The following is a 16,947-nucleotide window of genomic DNA, read 5'->3' on the forward strand; positions in this document are numbered from 1 at the left end:
CCAACGGGCTAAGGTCGGCTTAGAAGCAGAGAGGCCCTTACGCCGACCTGTGGTTAGCACAAAAAGAGAGGTGCACCGCCTAAGAGCAGCGGTGCGAGACACATAGATCCGGAGCGCCCGCACCAGATCCAGAGTATGCAACGCTTTTTCAAAGCGATGAACAGGAGCCGGACAAAAGGAAGGTAGGGTAATGTCCTGGTTAAGGTGGAAAGGAGAAACCACCTTAGGGAGAAAGTCCGGAGTCGGACGGAGAACCACCTTGTCTTGATGAAAAACCAAAAAAGGTGACTCCGAAGAGAGCGCAGCTAAATCAGAGACTCTCCTGAGGGAAGTTATGGCCACTAGAAAGACCACCTTCTGTGAAAGACGAAACAAAGAAACCTCCCTAAGAGGCTCAAAGGGGGGTTTCTGCAAAACCGTGAGAACCAAATTGAGGTCCCAGGGATCCAAGAGCCGCCGGTAAGGCGGGATGTGAGCCGCACCTTGCATGAAGGTGCGGACCTGAGCCAGCCGGGCGATACGCCGCTGGAACAGAACTGACAAAGCGGAGACTTGTCCCTTGAGAGAGTTGAGGGATAGTCCTAGCTGCAGACCGGACTGTAGAAAGGACAGAAGGGTCGGCAAGGAAAAAGGCCACGGAGAATGGCCGGAAGAGCGACACCAGGACAGGAAAATCTTCCAAGTCCTGTGATAGATCTTGGTAGAGGAAGATTTACGGGCCCGAGTCATAGTGGAGATGACTTCAGGGGGGATACCAGAAGCCGTCAAGATCCAGGACTCAAGAGCCACGCCGTCAATCTGAGAGCCGCAGAATTCTGGCGGAAAAACGGACCTTGTGAGAGAAGGTCTGGACGGTCCGGAAGATGCCACGGCACCTCTACGGACAGATGGAGCAGGTCTGGGTACCAAGCTCGCCTGGGCCAGTCCGGAGCAATGAGGATGACTCGACGGCCCTCCATTCTGATCTTGCGCAGAACTCTGGGCAAGAGAGCTAGAGGGGGAAACACGTAGGACAGACGAAACTGGGATCAGTCTTGAACCAGAGCGTCCGCAGCAAAGGCCTGAGGATCGTGGGAGCGAGCCACGTAAACCGGAACCTTGATGTTGTGACGGGATGCCATTAGGTCCACTTCCGGAGTGCTCCACTTTCAGTCAATCTGCCGCAACACTGCCGGATGCAGGGACCACTCGCCACTGTCCACGGTTTGACGGCTGAGATAATCTGCTTCCCAGTTTTCCACGCCTGGGATGTGGACTGCGGATATGGTGGACTTTGAGTCCTCCGTCCATTGAAGGATGCGTTGAACCTCCAACATTGCCAGGCGGCTGCGTGTCCCGCCTTGGTGATTGATGTAGGCAACCGCTGTCGCTTTGTCTGACTGGACTCGGATGTGCTTGCCCGCCAACAGGTGGTGAAAGGCTAGGAGAGCTAGAAGCACAGCTCTGGTTTACAGCACATTGATCGAGAGGGCTGACTCGGACGGAGTCCAAGTGCCCTGCGCTCGGTGGTGGAGACATACCGCTCCCCAGCCGGATAGACTGGCATCCGTGGTGAGGATCACCCAGGACGGGGCCAGGAAGGAGCGCCCCTGAGACAGAGAGAGGGGCCGAAGCCACCACTGAAGAGAGCTCCTGGTCTGTGGCGACAGAGCCACTAGCCTGTGCAAGGAGGAAGGCCGCTTGTCCCAACAGCGGAGAATGTCCAGCTGCAGAGGACGCAGATGGAACTGGGCAAAGGGAACAGCCTCCATTGACGCCACCATCTGACCCAGCACCTGCATCAGGTGCCTGATGGAATAACGGCGGGGCCTCAGCAGAGAGCGCACCGCCAGATGGAGGGACTGCTGTTTGATCAAGGGCAGCTTCACAAGTTCCGGCAGAGTCTCGAACTGCATCCCTAGGTACGTGAGCCTCTGGGTCGGAGTCAGAGTGGATTTGGGCAGATTGACAAGCCACCCGAATTGGGCTAGAGTGGCGAGAGTGAGCGAGACACTCCGCTGACAGTCTGCGCTGGATGAAGCCTTGACTAGAAGGTCGTCCAGGTAAGGAATCACTGCCAACCCCTGGAGGTGCAGAACCACAACCACTGCTGCCATGATCTTGGTGAATACCCGAGGGGCCGTGGCTAACCCGAAGGGGAGAGCCACGAATTGGAAATGTTCCTCTCCGATTGCAAAACGTAGCCAACGCTGGTGTGAAACTGCAATTGGCACATGCAGATAGGCATCTCTGATGTCGATGGATGCCAGGAAATCCCCTTGGGTCATTGAGGCAATGACTGATCGCAGAGACTCCATGCAAAAATGCCGCACCTGAACATGCTTGTTTTGAAGCTTGAGATCCAGGATGGACCGGAAGGAACCGTCCTTTTTGGGGACTAGGAAGAGATTTGAGTAGAAACCTCTGAACCGTTCCCGGGCGGGAACCGGTACAATTACTCCGTTGGCCTGCAAGGATGCCACGGCCTGAGAGAAGGCGGCGGCCTTGGAGCAGGGGGGAGTTGACAGAAAAAATCTGTTTGGCGGGCTGGAAGTGAATTCTATCCTGTAGCCGTGGGAGATGATATCCCGCACCCACTGATCGGAGACGTGTTGAAACCACACGTCGCCAAAGTGGGAGAGCCTGCCACCGACCAAGGACGTTGCTGGCGCGGACAGATAGTCAAGAGGAGGCTGCCTTAGTGGCAGCAGCTCCTGCGGTCTTCTGTGGACGCGCTTTTGTGCGCCAGCTGGATTTTTGGTCTTTGGCTGAGTTAGTGGACGAGGCCGAGGGCTTAGAGGACGACCAGTTGAAGGAACGAAAGGAACGAAACCTCGACTGAGTCCTACCCTGGACAGGTTTCCTGGTTTTGGTTTGTGGCATGGAAGTACTCTTCCCACCAGTAGCCTCCTTAATAATTTCATCCAGCTGTTCACCGAACAGCCTGGACCCAGCAAAAGGGAGTCCAGCAAGGAACTTCTTAGAAGAAGCATCTGCCTTCCACTCTCGAAGCCACAGGATCCTGCGGATAGCGAGGGAATTAGCCGAATCCACCGCAGTGCGGTGAGAAGCCTCCAGCATGGCAGACATGGCATAGGATGAAAAGCTGAAGCTTGGGAAGTTAAAGCAACCATTTCGGGCATAGATTCCCTGGCGAGGGAATGCATCTCCTCTAGACAAGCAGAGATGGCTTTGAGAGCCCACACTGCTGCAAAAGTTGGGGAGAACGAGGCCCCTGCCGCCTCATATACAGATTTGGCCAGAAGGTCGACCTGGCGGTCAGTGGAATCCTTAAGAGAGGTGCCATCAGCCACTGATACAACGGTCCGGGCTGATAGCCTAGACACCGGAGGGTCTACCTTTGGTGAATGAGCCCACTCCTTGACCACCTCAGGTGGAAATGGAAACTGGTCATCAGAACCACGCTTTGGGAAGCGTTTGTCAGGACAGGCCCTAGGCTTGGACACAGCGGCCTGAAAACTGGAGTGGTTAAAGAACACACTCTTTGTCCTCTTAGGCGAGGTAAACTGGTGCTTTTCAGCCAGAGAGGGTTGCTCCTCTGATACTGGCGGATTGAGATCCAGTACAGAATTAATGGACGCAATCAAATCACTAACATCTGAGTCACTTTCGGACAGATCAATGGGGCACATGGAGTTAGCCTCCGAGCCCCCTGTAAAGGTATCCTCCTCGTCCTGCGAGTCAGCTCCTGAATCAGAGCCGCGGGACGAGGAAGGAGAGGGAGCCCTGCGTCTCCTTTTAGGAGGACGGGGTCTGGGACCAGATGATGAATCCTCTGTGAGCTCCGCTGAGAGAGCCCTAGCAGCAGAGGCACCCTGTGAAGGGGGCTGATGCATGTTCAGCAAAGTCCTGGACAGCTGTCCCATGGAGTCGGCAAAAGACTGGGAGACAGACCTAGAAAAGGATTCTACCCAAGCCGGGGGTTCAGCCACGGGGACCGGAGCAGCCTGAGAGACCACTGGGGGGGCGATTCCAGGCTGAGGCATCGTCAGGTTAGAGCAGGCATCACAATGTGGATAGGTGCTCGGTTCAGGCAGTAGGTTACATGCAGTGCATACTGAATACAGCTTTGGAGCCTTGCTCCTCGTGTGAGACATGCTGCTGAAGTGGGGGCTCTGCCAGAATGACCCCCAGAGAGTATATACAGAAGGTCCACAACCGGAGGTTGTTACTTACCAGACCGCTGGAGCGGTTTGTGTGCCCTCCAGATCCCAAAGCCCGGACCCCCAAGCACCTCAGCAGGGATGCTGCAGCCAGCGCTGATCGCAGGGAAGAACGCTGAGAAAATGGCGCCGGAGTGAAGAGAGGGGGCGGGACTCACTCAGAGCGGGATCTGGAGGGCCATAGAGACCTACAAGGGAGGAGACATGAACTCAGTGAGGAGTGTCTCTCCCCTGTGTAGAACGGCCGCTGGGCGGAGCCGCATTGTCCCTCTGCATGTATGACATGCGAGGGCAGTGAAACCGAAAGTAGGCCTCCGGCGAAGCCGGGGCCTAAATTTGAGCGGTGCGGCCGGCACGCAGGCACCATCGGCGCGGTTCTCAGGCAACAGCCAGAGAACCCGCCGGAAATGTCACAAAAAACACTCAGCACACTCTCCCACAACAATAAAGTACAAGGGACCCCCATATATAAACGTCTCAGGTACTTAGCTTGCTGAGACGCAGGGTTCCAAGTCCCTGGGGGCGAGTGCTCCGGTCCAGCAGGATCCTGAAGGGCTGCGGATGGAGACCGGTCTCCTGCCAAGCATGGAGAACCGTGCTGGCTCCCACTTCAAGCCAGAGCCCAAGGAGGGATGGTGAAGGAGCACGGCATGTAAGGCTCCAGCCTTGGAATCAACCTTTACAGCACCGCCGACACAGTGGGGTGAGAAGGGACATGCCGGGGGTCCAGGCTTGGACCCGCTTTTCTTCAAACTCTTTCCAAAAATGAAAAATCAGATGAGAATGCATGTGTGGATGTATGCCTCCTGAACACAAAGCGATAAACTGGCTAGATCTGGTTCTCCAGGGGGTGTAACAAGCTCAGAGGGAGGAGCTACACTTTTTAGTGTAGTACTTTGTGTGTCCTCCGGAGGCAGAAGCTATACACCCAATGTCTGGGTCTCCCATAGGAACGATAAAGAAATATTTTTTCCCCCCATTTTCACGGCTCAACATTATAAAATTCTGTGAAGCTGCTGTCAAATTCCCTGAGTGGTGTGGTTTACAAAATAGAGTCACTTGTGGGGGTTTCTACTGTTTAGGTACATCAGGGGCTCTGCAAATGCGACAGAGCGTCCCCTTACCAATTCCAGCTAAATTTGTATTCCAAACTTCATATTGCGCTCCTTCCCTTCCAAGCGCCCAAACAGTCGATTTCCACCACATATGGTGTATTGGCGTACTCGGGAGAAATAGCACAACAAATTGTATTCTCCATTTTCTCCTGTTACTCTTGTGCAAAAATGATAAAATTAGAGCTAAAGCAATATTTGTGTGTGAAAAAGTCAATTTTTTTCCTTCCATATTGCTTTTAGTTCCCGTGAGCCACCTAAAAGGTTAATAGACTTCTTCAATGTGGTTTTGAGTAGTGTGAGGGTATAGTTTTAGAATGGGGTCACTTTTCGGTATTTTCTGTCACATAGGACCCTCAAAATCACTTCAAATGTGATGTGGTCCCTGACAAAAAAATTGATTTTGTAAAATTTGCTGGAAAAATGAGAAATTGCTGAGAAGACGTTAGAAGGATTTAAAGTTTAGCAAAAAAACTTGATGCTCCAAAAATGGTGCTGATGAAAAGTAGACATGTGCGGAATATTATTTATTAAGGATTTTGTGTGACATAATTGTGGTTTAAGGGCATAAAAATTCAAAGTTTGAAAATTGAGAGATTTTTTTGGATATCATAAATAAACACATGATATTGACCAAAATTTAACACTAACATGAAGTACAATATGTCATGGAAAAACAAAAAATCTTAGAATCACTGGGATTAGTTGAAGCGACCCAGAGTTATAACCACATAATGTGACACTGGTCAGAAATGGAACATTTACCGTATTTTTCGCTAGCTCTGGAGCGGTGCTGGTCAAAGCTGCAGGAGGGAGCCTTTGATCTCCTGCTCCCGCTCATATGATATGCACTGCAGCTGTCCATCACCGTGGTGCTGAAACCGCACCGCGGTGATGGGCTGGGACAGTGGCGCATATTATATCTGCCTGCGCCCCCCTTTGATGGCACATGATCCCCCCTGTGTTAGATATGGCCCCCATATTGCTGCCCATAGTAAAATAAAAAAAGCTTTACTTACCTCCAGCGCTGATCTCCCGGTGTCTCTCCTGCCGCTGTCATCAGTCACGCAGAGAGGATATCACTCTGCTGTGCCGATCACATGACAGACACCGAGAACCAGTAAGTGGAGGAGCTCAGCAGCACGGAGGCAGACACGAGGAGGGACAGCGCTGAGAAGGTAAGGAAAGAGTGTTTTATTTTATTATGGGCAGCAGCATGGGGGCCATATCAAACACAGGGGAGGTGTGCCATCTATAGTGGCCAAGGGCAGCACACATGGGGGCCATATCAAACACAGGGGAGGTGTGCCATCTATAGTGGCCAAGGGCAGCACACATGGGGGCCATATCAAACACAGGGGAGGTGTGCCATCTATAGGGGCCATGGGCAGCACACATGGGGGCCATATCAAACACAGGGAAGGTGTGCAATCCATAGGGGGCCATGGGCAGCACAGGGGAACATGTGCAATCCATAGGGGGACATGGGCAGCACAGGGGGACATGTGCCATGACTAAGGGGCGATAGGCAGCACAGGGGGACGTGTGCCATCCATTGGGGGCCATGGGCAGCACAGGGGGACGTGTGCCATCCATAGGAAACGTGTGCCAGCTATAGGGGACGTGTGCCAGCTATAGGGGACGTGTGCCAGCTATAGGGGACGTGTGCCAGCTATAGGGGACGTGTGCCAGGCTTCCAGCAATAAGGGACGCGTGCCAACACAGGGGGACATGTGCCATAAATAGGGTATGTGTGTCATCAATGGGGGACATGTGGCATCACTGGGGGACATGTCCCAGCACAAGGGGGCTACATTCAATATAATGGGGCCATATCCAGATTAAGGGGGGCTAATTTTAGGATGGGGGGCTATGAGGGACATATACCCTATATGATTTGTTAGACGGACACTAGCATTATAAGATGGACCCCATTTAACATTAAAAAAATAATTCTCTTTTCCTTCACCAAATTTGGGGCTGCGTCTTATAATCAGGTGCGTCTTATAAAGCGAAAAATACGGTAGTCTGTGAAAACAGGCTGGGTGGTGAAGGGGTTAAGTGTCAAAGATTTAAAGGGGTATTCCCATTTCCAAGATCCTATCCTGATATGTAGTAAATGTAATAATATTAGCAATTACCTTCCATTAGAAATGTAGTATAGTTCTCCTGATTCACTGTTACTTACCTCATGTTCAGGGCATTGCAGGACCTTAGATATCTATGGTAATGACCACAAGTAACTGACTGTCACTATATGCGTAGTCGGAACCATGGATACCTAAGGTCCTCCAATGCCCTGAACATGAGGTAAGTGATATAGTGAACTATACTATATTTCAAATTGTAGGTATTTGCTAATATTATTACACCTCCTACATATTAGGATAGGATCTTGGAGATGGGAATACCTTTTTAATTTCTGGGTTTTTGTTTTTTTTTTTTAAATAAAATTAGGGACATTATTGTCTCTCAGGACCCTTTGAATCAATGAAATCAATCTCAAATACCTGTGATAATTAGTTTGCCAGCTGAGCACAGTTAAGGAAAACTACTTAAGAAATCAGTTCTATGTTATTATGCACGACACAGGTTTCATGAAACATGGGAAAGAGAAAAATTTCTATGCTGCTGAAAAGTGTCAAATAGTGTAATGCCTTGGACAAGGTTTGAAAACATTAGATGATATTTCACAAAAACCTAAGCGTGATCATCGTACTATGAAGAGATTTGTTACTGATACACAGCACAGATGGGATAGTGCAGATAAAAGCATAATGAGGAAGGTTTCCGCCTGACAGATTAAGAGAGCAGCTGCTGAAACTGGTGTACAAAGCAACAAACAGGTATCTGAAGCTGCTGGTGCCTCTGGAGTCCCATGACCATTAAAGGGGTGGTTCACCCATATTTTTTATTGTCTAGATCGATATTATATTGAGAAACAATGTTTCTCTCAAATACCTTATGTTGTCAATAGTGCCTGTGAGAGGCGCTATTGCAGACCGCTGCTCCCCGTCCAGTGACGTACCCGTCCAATGCTGCCACGTCACATCCGTGCGGCCGGCTACAGTCTTCCAGACTCTGAGCTGTGAGCGGTGTTTCACTGCTGTCACAGCCCATTTGCTCCCCCCTCCTCCTCCCTCCTCCCTCCTCCTTCCTAGCACAGCACGACGCGTCTCCTGCTCCCCCTTCCCTCCTCCCTCCTCCTTCCTAGCACAGCACGGCACATCTCCTGCTCCCCCCTCCCTCCTCCCTCCTCGCAGAACGCTGCAAGCAAGAGACGTGCTGTGACGGAGGAGGAGGAGGAGCAGGGAGAAGATGGGCTCAGAACGCAGCCGGCCGCACGGATGTGACGTGGCAGCATTGGACGGGTACGTCACTGGACGGGGAGCAGCGGTCTGCAATAGCGCCTCTCACAGGCACTATTGACAACATAAGGTATTTGAGAGAAACATTGTTTCTCAATATAATATCGATCTAGACAATAAAAAATATGGGTGAACCACCCCTTTAAGGTGTAGGATCCTTCAGAGGCTGCAGTTGTGCATAAACATACTCTTTGGCCACACCTAAACAATGCTCATGAGCAGAAATGGTTGCAGTGGTCCAGACATACTTGACTAATTTTATAATAGTTTTCTTTACTGAGGAGTACTGTGCAACCCTGGATGGTCAAAATGGATGGTTGGTGGATGGCCACCATGTTCCAACAAACCTGCGACACCAGCAAGGAGCTGGTGGAGTCAGGTTTTGAACAGGATTCACGGGGATAGAGCTGGACGGACCCTTTAGGGTCCCTGAAGGTGTGAAAATTACCTCAGTAAAAGGAGGCTGGAGTCACACTTGAGCGAGTCTCGCATCACATCACCCGGCACAGCATGCTGCCCTCCGGACAGCAGCATCTCAGCTGCATAGAAATACATGCAGCCAACCCGCTGCTGTCTGGAGAGTGTAAGGCCATGCCGATTGATGCAATGCAAGTCTCTTGCAAGTGTGACTCTGGCCTGACCCACTTTCTTCCATGGTACAAAAAGAGGAATAGTGGCATTTGTAGCAAAATCATCTGAATTCATGACAGTGCACCATTTCTTGTTGCAAAGAATACCTCCGAGTAACTGGCTGTGAGGGTATGTGCGCACGTCTCTGCGTTCTATTCCGCAGCGCTTAAGTCACTGCATGTGCATCCCAAAACGCAGCCGAAAAGCTGCATTTTGAAAGCATGGTGCATGCGGAATTCATGCGTTCTGGATGCTTGCTCTGCCATAGGCAGAGTGGGAAAAGCATCCAGAACACACAAAAGAAGTGACATGTTGCTTTTTAGAACGCAGTGTTTTGGCAAAATATTTCAGCAGCCGAAACGCTGCGTTCTAAAACGCAACATGCGGATGGAATTTGCACAATCTTCATAGATTGTGCTGGGGACGCAGGACTCATTCTTTTACACTGCGGTGCAGAACACAGCGTAAAAGCATGAAAAAAGAGAATTTTGTTACTTACCGTAAATTCTTTTTCTTATAGTTCCGTATTGGGAGACCCAGACCATGCGTGTTTAGCTTCTGCCTCCGGAGGACACACAAAGTACTACACTAAAAAGTGTAGCTCCTCCCTCTGAGCTTATACACCCCCTGGTGAGCCAGTCCCAGCCAGTTTAGTGCAAAAGCTGAAGGAGAATAGCCACCCACAAGTAGAACAGAACAAGAGCCGGAACAACCGGAGACTCTGTCCACGACAACAGCCGGTGATAACACGCGGAACAAGAACTTGCCAACAGGCAACAGGGAGGGTGCTGGGTCTCCCAATACGGAACTATAAGAAAAAGAATTTACGGTAAGTAAACAAAATTCTCTTTTTCTTTATCGTTCCTTTGGGAGACCCAGACCATGGGACGTTCCAAAGCAGTCCCTGGGTGGGAAATAAACAGAAAAACTAAGAAGTAGGCAAAGCCTAACTTCACAAGTGGGCGACAGCCGCCTGAAGGATGCGTCTGCCCAAGCTCGCATCTGCCGAAGCATGAGCATGCACTTGGTAGTGCTTCGAGAAGGTATGAAGGCTAGTCCAAGTGGCAGCCTGACAGACTTGTTGAGCCGTAGCCTGGTGCCTAAAAGCCCAAGAGGCACCGACAGCTCTGGTCGAATGTGCCTTGATCCCCGGCGGGGGAGGCACCTGAGTACTCTGGTAGGCGTCCAAAATGGTCGACCTAATCCAACGGGCTAAGGTCGGCTTAGAAGCAGGGAGGCCCTTGCGCCGACCTGTGGTTAGCACAAAGAGAGAGGTGCACCGCCTAATCGCAGCGGTGCGAGACACATAGATCCGGAGAGCACGCACCAGATCTAGAGTATGCAGCGCTTTTTCAAAGCGATGAACAGTAGCTGGACAGAAGGACGGCAAGGTAATGTCCTGGTTAAGGTGGAAGGGAGAGACCACCTTAGGAAGAAAGTCCGGAGTCGGACGGAGAACCACCTTGTCTTGATGAAAAACTAAAAAAGGTGACTCCGAGGAGAGCGCAGCCAAATCAGAGACTCTCCTGAGAGAAGTTATGGCTACCAGAAAGGCCACCTTCTGTGAAAGCCGAGACAAAGAAACATCCCTAAGAGGCTCAAAGGGGGGTTTCTGCAAAAACGTGAGAACCAAGTTAAGGTCCCAGGGATCCAAGGGCCGCCGGTAAGGCGGAATGATGTGAGACGCGCCTTGCATGAAGGTGCGGACCTGAGCCAGCCGAGCGAGACGCTGCTGGAACAGAACTGACAGAGCTGAGACTTGTCCCTTGAGAGAGTTGAGGGACAGTCCTAGCTGCAGACCGGACTGAAGAAAAGACAGAAGGGTCGGCAAGGAGAATGGCCAAGGGAGATGGTCGGTAGAGCGACACCAGGACAGGAAAATCTTCCAAGTCCTGTGATAGACCTTAGCGGAAGAAGACTTACGGGCCCGAGTCATAGTGGAGATGACTTCAGGAGGAATACCAGAAGCCGTCAAAATCCAGGACTCAAGAGCCACGCCGTCAATTTGAGTGCCGCAGAATTTGGGCGGAAAAACGTACCTTGCGAGAGCAGGTCTGGACGGTCCGGGAGATGCCACGGCATCTCTACGGACAGATGGAGCAGGTCCGGATACCAAGCTCGCCTGGGCCAGTCCGGTGCAATGAGGATGACTCGACGGCCCTCCATTCTGATCTTGCGCAGGACTCTGGGCAAGAGAGCTAGAGGGGGAAACACGTAGGACAGACGAAACTGGGACCAGTCTTGAACCAGAGCGTCCGCGGCGAATGCTTGGGGATCGCGGGAGCGAGCCACGTAAACAGGAACCTTGTTGTTGTGACGGGATGCCATTAGGACCACGTCCGGAGTGCCCCATTTGCGGCAGATTGACTGAAACACTGCCGGGTGCAGGGACCACTCGCCACCGTCCACGGTTTGACGGCTGAGATAACCTGCCTCCCAGTTTTCCACGCCTGGGATGTGGACTGCGGATATGGTGGACTTTGAGTCCTCCGCCCATTGAAGAATGCGTTGTACCTCCAACATTGCCTGGCGGCTGCGCGTCCCGCCTTGGTGATTGATTTAGGCAACCGCTGTCGCGTTGTCTGACTGGACTCGAATGTGCCTGCCCGCCAGCAGGTGGTGAAAGGCTAGGAGAGCTAGAAACACGGCTCTGGTTTCCAGCACATTGATTGAAAGGGCTGACTCGGACGGAGTCCAAGTGTCCTGAGCTCTGTGGTGGAGATATACCGCTCCCCAGCCGGATAGACTGGCATCCGTGGTGAGAATCACTCAGGACGGGGCCAGGAAGGAGCGCCCCTGGGACAGGGAGAGGGGCCGAAGCCACCACTGAAGAGAGCTCCTGGTCTGTGGCGATAGAGCTACTAACCTGTGTAAGGAGGAAGTCCGCTTGTCCCAACAGCGGAGAATGTCCAGCTGCAGGGGGCGCAGATGGAACTGGGCAAAGGGAACAGCCTCCATGGACGCCACCATTTGACCCAGCACCTGCATCAGACGCCTGAGGGTATAACAGCGGGGCCTCAGCAGAGAGCGCACCGCTAGCTGGAGGGACAGCTGTTTGTCTAAGGGCAACTTCACAAGTGCCGACAAAGCCTCGAAATGCATCCCTAGGTACGTGAGGCTCTGGGTGGGAGTTAGAGTGGATTTGGACAGATTGACCAACCACACGAATTGGGCTAGAGTGGCGAGAGTGAGCGAGACACTCCGCTGACAGTCTGCGCTGGATGGAGCCTTGACTAGAAGGTCGTCCAGGTAAGAAATCACTGCCACCCCCTGGAGGTGCAGAACCACAATCATTGCTGCCATGACCTTAGTGAACACCCGAGGGGCCGTGGCTAACCCGAAGGGGAGAGCCACGAACTGGAAATGATCTTCCCCTATTGCAAAACGTAGCCAACGCTGGTGGGAAACTGCAATTGGCACATGCAGATAAGCATCTCTGATGTCGATGGATGCTAGGAAATCCCCTTGGGTCATTGAGGCAATGACTGATCGCAGGGACTCCATGCGAAAGTGCCGCACCTGAACATGCTTGTTGAGAAGCTCGAGATCCAGGATGGGCCGAAAGGTACCGTCCTTTTTGGGGACTAGGAAGAGATTTGAGTAAAAACCTCTGAACCGTTCCCGGGCGGGAACTGGTACAATTACTCTGTTGGCCTGCAAGGCTGCCACGGCCTGCGAGAAGGCGGCGGCCTTGGAGCAAGGGGGAGTTGAGATAAAAAATCTGTTTGGCGGGCTGGAAGAGAATTCTATCCTGTAGCCGTGGGAGATGATATCTCTCACCCACTGATCGGAGACGTGTTGAAACCAAGCGTCGCCAAAGTGGGAGAGCCTGCCACCGACTAAGGACGTCGCCGGAGCGTGCAGAGAGTCATGAGGAGGCTGCCTTAGTGGCAGCACCTCCTGCGGTCTTCTGTGGACGCGCTTTTGGGCGCCAGTTGGATTTCTGGTCCTTGGCTGAGTTAGCAGACGAGGCCGAGGGCTTAGAGGACGACCAGTTGGAGGAACGAAAGGAACGAAACCTCGACTGATTCCTACCCTGGGCAGGTTTCCTGGTTTTGGTTTGTGGCATGGAAGTACTCTTCCCGCCAGTAGCTTCCTTAATAATTTCATCCAGCTGTTCACCGAACAGCCGGGACCCAGCAAAAGGGAGCCCAGCAAGGTACTTCTTAGAAGAAGCATCTGCCTTCCACTCTCGAAGCCACAAGACCCTGCGGATAACGAGGGAATTAGCCGAAGCCACCGCAGTGCGGTGAGAAGCCTCCAGCATGGCAGACATGGCATAAGATGAAAAAGCTGAAGCTTGGGAAGTTAAGGCAACCATTCCGGGCATAGAGTCCCTGGTGAGGGAATGCATCTCCTCTAGAGAAGCAGAGATGGCCTTGAGAGCCCACACTGCTGCAAAAGCCGGGGAAAACGCGGCCCCCGCCGCTTCATACACGGATTTGGCCAGAAGGTCAATCTGCCGGTCAGTGGAATCCTTAAGGGAGGTGCCATCAGCCACCGACACAACAGTCCGGGCTGAGAGCCTAGACACCGGAGGGTCTACCTTTGGGGACTGAGCCCACTCCTTGACCACCTCAGGTGGGAAGGGAAAACGGTCATCAGAACCACGCTTTGGGAAGCGTTTGTCAGGACAGGCCCTGGGTTTGGTCACAGCGGCCTGAAAACTGGAGTGGTTAAAGAACACACTCTTCACTCTCTTAGGCGAGGGAAACTGGTGCTTTTCTGCCAGAGAAGGTTGCTCCTCTGATACTGGCGGATTGAGATCCAGTACAGAATTAATGGAAGCAATCAAGTCACTAAGATCTGAGTCACCCTTGCGTCTCTTCTTAGGAGGACGGGGTCTGGGCCCTGATGATGAGTCCTCTGTGAGCTCCGAACCTAAGGGACCCATAGCAGTAGGGGCACCCTGCAAAGGGGGCTGATGCATATTTAACAAAGTCCTGGACAGAAGTCCCATGGACTCAGCAAAAGACTGGGAGATAGACCTAGAAAAGGACTCTACCCAGGCCGGGGGTTCAGCCACAGGAGCAGGAGCAGCCTGAGAGACCACTGGGGGGTGAGACTCCAGGCTGTGGCCCTGCCAAGTTAGAGCAGACATCACAATGAGGATAGGTGCTCGGTTCAGGCAGCAGGAGCTTACATGCAGCGCATACAGAATAAAGCTTTGGAGCCTTGCTCCTCGTGTGAGACATGCTGCTGGAGTGGTGGCTCTGCAAGAGAATACACCCCAGAGAGTATATACAGAGGTCCACAACCAGAGCCGGTTGTGGCTTACCAGACCGCTGGAGCGGTGTTGTGTGCCCTCCAGATCCCGAAGCCCGGACCCCCAAGCACAACACTTCAGCAGGGATGCAGAGTGCAGACCAGCGCCGAGTGAACTCTGTCTGAGAAGATGGCCACCGGAGTGAAGAGAGGGGGCAGGACTTGGCTTGAGAGCGGGAACTGGAGGGCCATAGAGACCTACAGGGGAGGAGACACGCACAGCAGTGGGGAGTGTCCCTCCCCTGTGCAGAACGGCCGCCGGGAGGAGCCGAGCCTGTCCCTCTGCATGAATGACATGTGAGGGCAGAGAACAGAAACTAGGCCTCCGGCAAAGCCGGGGCCTAAATTTGAGCGGTGAGGCCGACGCGCAGGCACCATCGGCGCGGTTCTCGGGCGACAGCTAGAGAACCCGCCGGAAATGCCTATAAATACAGTAAGCACACTCTCCCCAACAATAAAGTACAGGAACCCCCAAAATATAAACGTCTCAGGTACTTAGCTGCTGAGACGCAGGGCCAGGTCCCTGGGGATGAGTGCTCCAGTCCAGCAGGGTCCTGAAGGGCTGCGGATGGAGACCGGACTCCTGCCAGGCAGGGAAACCGTGCTGGCTCCCACTTCAAGCCAGAGCCCAGGAGGGATGGTGAAGGAGCACGGCATGTAAGGCTCCAGCCTTTAAAATCAACCTTACAACACCGCCGACACAGTGGGGTGAGAAGGGACATGCCGGGGGTCCAGACGTGGACCCGCACTTCTTCAATCTCATTCCAAAAGGAAAAAATCATATGAGAATGCATGTGTGGATGTATGCCTCCTGACACAAAGCAATAAACTGGCTGGGACTGGCTCACCAGGGGGTGTATAAGCTCAGAGGGAGGAGCTACACTTTTAAGTGTAGTACTTTGTGTGTCCTCCGGAGGCAGAAGCTAAACACCCATGGTCTGGGTCTCCCAAAGGAACGATAAAGAAAAAGCACACGTGTGCACATAGCCTTATAGGCATAAAAAGGAGAGAACCAATGGTGTGGCCACCAGCCTCCCCTGACCTCAACCCCACTGAGAACCTTTGGAGGATCCTCATGCATGAAAATCTATGAGTGGGAACCAGTTTACATCAAAACAGAAGCTTTGGGAGGCTATTCGGATATCCTACAAAGAAGTTCAAGCAGAAAATGTCCAAAAACTCACAAGTTCAACGGATGCAAGAATTGTGAAGGTGATATCAAAGATGGAGCCCTATGTTAACATAACTAGGCCTGTTAAGATGTTTTTGATTGGAAAAGTTTTTGATTTCAGTAAATGTGACGTCTTAATCCTGCAAATTCAACAAATGACCATTTTCAGTTCTTTCAAACTCTGCACTTGGGGTTTTTAGGTTTGATAAAAAATACTATCATTCGGAGGTTTGTCCAATAAAACGTGATTTATCCTCTAACGGTTGATGGTTTGAACATTATACTGACTCAGAAACATCAACCATTTTGGAAAATCAGAGGAAAATAGCATTTGCATAATAATTTGGAATACGATGTATGTATGACCATGTAACATATGGACAATTATGGGATATTCAATGTGAAACCCTGCCCCACTCATGTCAGCCCAGTTCACAGGTACCATGGCCCGAGGAAGTCACCAACCTTGGTCATTTGCAATAGCGTCCGGTTGGAAAGAAGGTTGCTTGTCAGACTCCCCAATTCCATTTGCCACAGCACCAAACTCTGCCTTCTTTTCTGCTACATAAAAGACATGAATAAGTGACTGCAAAAATGAGAACAGATGGAAAACCTCGACCCCCTTATGTTCTGGTCACACTCACCGGTGGGGACTGCGTCTGGTTTTGCTGGCTCACTGTCTTCTATTTCTGGCATTCCTGCATCACCTCCTGCTTTGGCAGCTTCTAAGAGGTAACATTTTCACAATTATTTAGGTTTCTTCTACCTTTTTAGACAAATTCTTAATTTCTGTTGTCTATATTGAGGGATATTTCAACTAAAGAGTCTAGGAATACTCTCACTCCAGAGGACAGACAAATCACTGGGAACAGCTCACTGAAATTAGCAGAACTGTATAATCCAGGAGTCTCCAAACTGTGGCTCGTGGACCTTTGATATGTGGCTTGTAGATACAAAAAAACAACAAAACTATGAAGAGTTGGTCTACAGATTGCGACTTTAGGGAGCGGGCCTGCACAGAAGATCAGATCTGGATGCCAAGAGGTAAGTAAGGTATAATAATCTGGAGAGGAGACAGTGTGGTGGGAGCGCTCGATGCAAGAATACCAAATAGGACTGAGGTAGGCACCTTGGTGTAAGTATACTGCCTCCATGTGATTTCTGAGGAGAAGCTACAGCTGTCATTATACCGATAATGGAGGCTCTGAGTGTCACGATAGTGGGGGAGGCAGGAGCTC

General features: G+C 51.7%; 1 protein-coding gene across 1 annotated transcript in view; it reads right to left on the bottom strand.

The window, feature by feature from the left end:
• Positions 1–16,947, bottom strand: part of GOLM2 (golgi membrane protein 2) — a 92,813-nt gene that overhangs the window by 37,977 nt on the left and 37,889 nt on the right. Inside the window, 2 exon segments of the mRNA XM_075346097.1 lie at positions 16,175–16,270; positions 16,354–16,434. Coding sequence (XP_075202212.1) covers positions 16,175–16,270; positions 16,354–16,434 — 177 coding nt within the window.

Source organism: Anomaloglossus baeobatrachus, chromosome 4, assembly GCF_048569485.1.
Source record: "Anomaloglossus baeobatrachus isolate aAnoBae1 chromosome 4, aAnoBae1.hap1, whole genome shotgun sequence".
Classification (NCBI taxonomy): domain Eukaryota; kingdom Metazoa; phylum Chordata; class Amphibia; order Anura; family Aromobatidae; genus Anomaloglossus; species Anomaloglossus baeobatrachus.